Source organism: Penaeus japonicus, unplaced genomic scaffold (assembly GCF_977035675.1).
Source record: "Penaeus japonicus unplaced genomic scaffold, GWHDUDI00000001_assembly GWHDUDI00000026, whole genome shotgun sequence".
NCBI classification, from domain to species: Eukaryota; Metazoa; Arthropoda; class Malacostraca; order Decapoda; family Penaeidae; genus Penaeus; species Penaeus japonicus.
In genome coordinates this window covers 5,033,120-5,040,619 of record NW_028234428.1, presented here as the reverse complement: position 1 = coordinate 5,040,619, position 7,500 = coordinate 5,033,120, and the positions used below count along the sequence as shown (strand labels likewise).

At 38.9% G+C, this 7,500-nt stretch overlaps 1 protein-coding gene across 2 annotated transcripts in view; it reads right to left on the bottom strand.

The window, feature by feature from the left end:
- Nucleotides 1-217: 217 nt before the first annotated feature.
- The window catches only part of LOC122252278 (glutathione S-transferase 1), a 14,818-nt gene continuing 7,535 nt past the window's right edge, over nt 218-7,500 (bottom strand). For both annotated transcript variants that reach the window (XM_086551928.1, XM_043014660.2), the window contains exons 3-4: nt 1,389-1,530; nt 218-676 (exon numbers count right to left, since the gene is read on the bottom strand). In XM_086551928.1, coding sequence (XP_086408054.1) covers nt 335-676; nt 1,389-1,530 — 484 coding nt within the window. In that variant the 3' untranslated portion in view covers nt 218-334. The remainder of the gene's footprint in view (nt 677-1,388; nt 1,531-7,500) is intronic.

Genomic DNA, 7,500 nt, shown 5'->3' with positions numbered 1-7,500 from the left:
CAAATAATATTATTTTCTTGTACTCATTATGAGGAATACAAATATACTTATTTCCCCTTAAGAACAACCAAGATTATATTATGGACATTATAATTTGTTTAAGCAAACATGACATCGCATATAGAGAACATATTCTGTTGAAACATTTGTGAAAATCGCGTTTAATTAACAGTGAGTGTGTGTGTGTGTACTAAGGAAATAAATAAAAAATATATATATCTTTTATCTTTTATTTTCTACGACTCATTTCAAGTACAAGACTGTTCAAGATAAGAAATACCAAATATTTGACAATCACACATTTACATACATATATCAAAGCGCATACAAAAGTTTAGATATGCCTGCCTCTCTCCAATGCCGGACTGCTGATCATTCTTTTGATACGCTCACCGACCAGCCGAGCTCCCTCTCCATTCGCCTCCTCATATCCGACCATTCCATCCTTACACCTCCTCACCCATTCATGTGTCTTCGTGTATTCATCGGAAATAAACCCGGACTCAGCCAACGAAGTCACTGAGGTAACTAGCACCATGTCCGCTACGGTGATATGGTCTGTTCCGGCGGCGAAGTTACCCCGGGAGAGGAATCTCTCGAGCCAGTTCAAACCCTCGGAGAATTTTTCCTTCTTCTCTTCGTAAGTGGCGTCGCGTTTGCCGCCCAGTTGGGATGCCTTGAGAGGAAGCAGGTGTCGGTGGAGGAATGGGGAGGTTAGGATGGTGTTGAGATGGAGTAGGGAGGGAGGGAGGGAGGGAGGGAGGGAGGGAGGGAGGGAGGGAGGGAGGGAGGGAGGGAGGGAGGGAGGGAGGGAGGGAGGGAAGGGAGGGAGAATAGAAGAAAGACAGAGATGAGAAGATAGGTCATATCAGTGAAGAATAAACAGTAAAAGGGAAAAAGAGATAGAGGAATTGCAGAGACTAAAGAAGAATAAATTCAGGCGTACAATAATATTGACAGAAATATGAAACGTGAATTCGAAGTTTTTTTCATTACTACTGCTACTACTACAATAATTACTACTACTATTGCAACCATATTACTATTATCATTATCATTATTATTTGTATTAGCATCCTTATCATTATCATTTTACAGTATCAGATATTGCCCGAGATATTCAGATGTTTTGAATGTATGTTCCTTCATTTTAACCACTCATACATAATTAAGTTGATTATCGAAATGCTTTAAATCCACCTGAATAAAGAACTAAATAGTCATAAACACAATCGATTTAAGAAATATTTTTCTGTAAAACGACCAACTCGTCATTCCAATACAAGAAATAAAATCTTTATCCTTAATGGAACATCTTTTTCCATAACAATGCAAAACAAACGAACACATACCATCCAATCTCCTTCACACAAGCAACCTCAACTCACCACGAACGTCTTAAAACGAGGGAATAATGTTGCTATATCGAAGTACAGAAGACTATCTATCTTGGCCCTTATTACAGCATCTCTTGGGTACAAGGCGTCGTCCTTTCCGAATTTGGTTATCAGGTAAGTACAGATGGCACGGCTGGGAATGGGAACATGAAGAAAAGGTATTAGTATGTTGGGGATAGTGGGAATGAAAGATGAGGTGGAACGGTGATGAGAAAGGAAGGAAAAAATAAGATGAGGGTTGTAATAACAGAGGGTGGGAATGAATTGATAAGCCTGACTGGAAATGAAAGTGTGTGTGTAATGGAGAGAAATCATATAATAGTAAGCAAGATAGTAACAGAAAAAAAGTGAATAAAAAGAAGTGATGGTACAGTGATGATAATAGAATGATAAAGATCATTTGGATGAAAGATAGATAGCAGGAAGGAATGAGCGTGAAGATAACTTTTGGAAATGTGATATTAAACGGGGAAATTATCTATGTATCTTAGTGGATATTTTCCTATTGCTCTGTCTGTTATCAAGTCGTTTTATTTGTGTTATGTTTTCTTTCTGTTATCAGATAGAATAGATACAATGATCGCAAATGCGCAATAAAAAACAACGCAGATAAAAAAAAACAAAAAACGAATATATGAATAACAATAAAAATATCAGTAACGAAATACTAACCTCATGTTCGAATGACGTATGTAGTCCTACTTTTTCAACGAAATGCGTATTTCTTCCCCTTATCGCTTTATCTCCAATCTGGAACCTCTTTAGTTCACAATTCTTTCATCTATAATGGGTATCTCGTCCCATCTCCCTAGGCTTATCTCTTTATTTCTCTATGGTAAATTTATCAGTTAGTTCAGTCCCTTTTAGAAACCTTTTTCGTAGAGTACATCATACCGGAGTTCTTGTAGTCTGGTTTAAAATTATTGTTTTGGTTGTTAATGATGAGCAATATCATCGTTGTCATTGTCAGTTTTATTTATTATTGTTAACACCGTAATTGTTATTATCGTTGTATTATCATCATTGCTGTTATTATTGCTAATACTGTTGTTATTATTTTGTCATTATTAGTGTCATTACAAAACTCTTTATTCGTTTTATCAACATGATATATTTTGTTGTCATCATCATTACTATGATTTGTATTATCATCTTCGTTATCATTATTATTTTGCTTATCGGATTTTGATCATTTCTGATCATTATCATTTTATAGTCATTACTGATTATCATTTATTAGCATATTGTACAACATAGTATTATCCCCATTAACATTTTTTTTATGATCATCCTTAAGATTTCTATCATCATTAATATTTTAGACGTAATATCATTATTTTCGTCAATAATATTTTCCTTGTTATTGTTATTATCATCATTGTTATAATTATCATTATTATCATTATCATTATTACTTTTATTACTATTATTATTATTGTCATTATCATCTTTATCAATACTACTTCTACTGCTATTCGTCTCATTCCTCATTATTTATATAAATATTCATATCCGATGACGTCACACACTTCAGCCTTTCCGATGCTGTTGTTATCCTGTCTGAGTCTCCGAAGACCTTAATGGCGGCTCTCGATGCATTTCGCTGTAGAAGCCTCACAGCGAAACGCGCCCAAGATCTGGGACTTTGGAGGTCTGCTAGGAGGTCTAGGAGGTCTGCTTAACATATGTTGCTAGACTAGGTTATCAGACCAGCAAGTCAACAGTCCCAATGGCACGAAATAGTCACAATGGCACGACGGCACGAGTCATGAACTCTTCCACAACATACCCCGGTGTGTGACACATTGCTGAGCTCACACCTTATGAAAAGCAGCAGCAATAAACAAATAGTCGTTTGCCATTGAGCTACCCTGGAGTCTGGGGCCTCAATCTCGCTCGGCATTATTGCTTTTGGGTTGTAAAGTAAAGTTTAAAGATTGTGAATACTATATTTATAATTTTCTTCACTTACATGTGCTTTGCTTGCATCTTCAGGGGTTTGAATTTGCACGAGGCTACAGTAGTCGTGATCAGCATCCCACCCCAGACCCGTAGCACTCCTCTACCTCAGGGCTCTGACCCATGGGTAGGGAGGCCCAGCAATCTGGGGCGTCCTTTGGGCGCAACTCTCTTCTTTCCCTGAATTCTTTTATCTTCCAACTTTCTTAAGACCAATTTGGCCTCTGCAAGAACCCCGACTAATGACCGACCCAGAATTCCAAGTATTGATAGCCCTCCAGAGAATGCAGGGTGTGTGAACATCAAATGCATGAGTGAGAATCAACTCCTTTATCATTAAGAAGGTCCTTGATGATCAAGTGGAAGGCGGGTTTGATTTTGTCCGAAAATTGAGAGACAGTATTCTCCTTGAAAAAATGCAGTTTAAATCTCAGGTTAAGGATTTGCTTAAACTGACGCAAATTCATGACCTCAGAGTAAAAGTATTTATGCCTGTTGGCCCACAGAGGAGGAAGCGGCTCAAAAAAAAAAAAAAAAAAAAAAAAAAAAAAAAAAAATTTCGAATATAATAAATGAATAAATGATATATATATATATATTTGAATATATATGAGGAATGTATATATATCTATATATTATAATAAAATAATAATAATAATAACAATAATGATAAAACTGGCGGACAAGGCACTTCCAAAGTCCATAAAAAATTACCCACGTGTTTATTATTATACATTGGAACTGTCGAAGTTTTAGATAAAAAATAAATTCCCTTAGATTATTAGTTCTATGCTCCCGATAATACCGGTACTTTGAGCTTGATTAACTATCACTGGTCTCTTCAACACTAGCAGCCAAGTGCCTGTGGCACACCATTGACGACTCATTGGGCAGCGACCTTCCTATTTGTATTAAATATTCACGCGACACCACGAGAACGCCTTCAGCACTTAAATTTAACATTAAAAGAGCAGACCGGGTCGCTTCACAAGGAACGTCAATCTTGAAGTTGCTGGAGAAACCATTGATGGCTGAGTAAACAATGTTCAAAATTATATTATAAATGCAGCAATGGCAACCATCCCTAAGACTTCGACAGATAGCGCCAAGCATAGAGTTCCATGGTAGACACCAGATTGCCGCAGGGCGCTATGTGAACGAAATAGGGTCTACAAGCTTTCCAAAATAACATCACAAATGAGAACTTTCGCAATTACAAACTAGCGAGAGCTGAGGCTCGAAGAACAATCAGACAAACGAAGCGAGACTCCTGGCGAAGCTTTGTGTCTACGATAAATAGCAATACTAATATTTCACAGGTTTGGTCCACGGTCAACAAAATCAATAGAAAAATGTGTCTTGTAGAGTAAAAAGCATCATACATGAGGAATAATCTTTAATTCACCAAGAGACATTGCTAATGCACTCGCCAGGCAGTTCTCTTACACAAGCAGCTCAGAAAACTACCAGCCTGCATTCCTGACCCCCAAGGAAGCGGCTGAGCTGCAACCTATGCACTTTGCCACGGGAGGTGACTTAGATTATAATAAAGATCCTATTATGGATGAGCTTGTCCGAGCCCTGTGGAGGAACGTCCCCAGGCCCCGACGAGATTCGATATGAGATGATAAAGCATCTTAATCATGATGAAGTTGCTAGAAGTGTATAGTGATATTTGGAAAAGCCAGATTTTTCCAAATTCATGGCATTTCGCCTACATTATTCATATATTAAAAGGAGGTGGTAATCCCAGATCCGCTATTTCGTACCACCCAATTGCGTTGACAAGTTGCTTATGCAAGGTCATGGAACGAATTGTTAATAGAAGGCTACTGCATTTTCTAAATTACAGGAATTTACTAGTTGACGAGCAGTGCCGGCTCCGAAAGGGACGTCAAAATCTCGATCAGCCGGTAAAACTGGAAAGTCATAATCATGAGGCATTTGCCAAAAAACATTTTTATATAATCAGTATTTTTAGATATAGAAAAAGCCTATGCCAGAAAATTTTACGTGGAAACCTGTCTTGATTTATTCAAAATTTAATATCTGACAGAACTTTTTCTATCAAATTATTTTCCGACAATGTCACTTTTTCGGACATTTTTATCCAGGCAAACGGGGTCCCAAAAGGAAGTGTCTTGTCACCAACATTGTTTTTATGTCTGACAAATGACATTTTATCATCTCCTCCCCCTCCTCGGAATCTTAGATACTCAGTGTATGCCGATGAGTGTGCATTCCGGCACTTCAGCAGTAATGCAGAATTCTCGGTAAATCAGATCCAATTGTCACTGGATATGATTCATTACCCATAGGAGGAAGCTCAACATCTGGTTAACTCTAGATAATCACCTAATTCCAATTCAAAACTCTGCTAAATTTCTTGTCTACTCTTTGATAGTCGACTAAATTGGAAATACCACACTGGTCATTTAAAAAATAAATGTCAAAGAACATTTAATATATTAAAAGTGCATTTCTGGTCACGATTGGGGAGCTGATACAAAGTCTTTGCTAATGCTATATAAATCCCTGATTAGGTCTAGAGTAGATTATGGGTCAATCGTGTATGGCTCGGCAACGAGAGGAATGATTGTTGTGCAGAATGCTTGTTTGCGTATCGAGCGTCTAGAGGTAGAATCAGGAGTATCTCCCCTCCGCCTCAGACGCGGCCAGCTTATGCTAACATATGCCGTCTAAACAGCCAGAGAACGAGTCACCCTATTGGGAATGCTTTGCTTCGGCATTTGCGCCAGGAAGGCCGTGGCGTTATGCCTCTAGCGAAGTCGAGTCATCCTAATGGGTGTGTTTTGTTTCGGAGGCGGAAGTACGCCAGTGGTTCAGAGAGATCCTTATTAAACACCTTTCTTTTTTCCATCTTTATACCGACGGCTCCAAGACAGATGAGTGTGGGTGCGGGTGTATGGTCGACTGAATGCCAGTTGAAATTCAGACTGCTGAATCATACATCGATCTTTCTTGCTGAACTTTTTGCTATTGATAAAGCTTTAGATTTTACCCTATCGGCGACCTATGAGAGAATAGTCATATTTTCAGACTCGTTAAGTTCACTTAAAACCATTAAATCCTCAGATACAAACAAACAAAAATGAATTACAGGGTATTATCATGCGTAAACTAGTGACAACAATTCAGGCAAGCTGATAGGGGTACCTGAACAATCAGATATGTATGGCAATGAACCGGCTGACAAATTAGCCAGGTCAACTGGTGACCTGGACCCTAGCAAAAAGCAAAAAATCATCTCCTGTGGGCAATCTCACAATCAGCAACAAAAATAAACAAAACATAGAACTGTGGGACACAGCCTACAGAAAAGGCAAAAGGGAAGAGGTGGTGCTGGCCTGCCTCAGGGTCAATACCACTAGACCAACCCAACTCACTCCTTATATTGAAAAATGCCTATTTCTACGATGCACACATTGCAATACCAACCTCTAAATATCACACATATTAATAACCTATCATAAATTCAACAACCACAGACAATCCATCAAAAAAATATTGTAGAATCAGAAATATAGAACTAAATACCTTGAATTACCCACAAAGTAATATTTTTTTCTACAGGGGACAAAACTTTATGACCTTTTCAAGATTGATAAGATAATATGGACCCATTGGCTTCATGACCTTGGCACGTGCCGCTCTTACAGTACTTTTTCAAGGCACTGATGTTGCCTGTTCCTGTTGTACAAAAGCAATAGGGATAAATCAAGCAAAACCTGGCGGCCTACCAAGAGGGAGCCTCAAGTATGGAAGAGAAGGGGGGGGGGGTGAGAATGTGACTTCCACTCTCTCCAACATCGATGTGATCTTGCCCTTTCACTCACCCACCTCCACCTCCACTCGCCCTGCCCGCACTTTTTCACTCTCCACTCTCACCCACACGCTCACTTGCCCCACCTCTACCCTCCTAGTCACTCACTCGTTCAGCCCTTACCCACCCACTCAACCTTTATCTCTCGCCCACCTTTAACTGCCTAGGCACTCACTCGCTCACAGACATATGTATGTATGTATGTACACACACAAACACTCACACACACACACACACACACCCACACACACACACACACACACACACACACACACACACACACACACACATATATATATA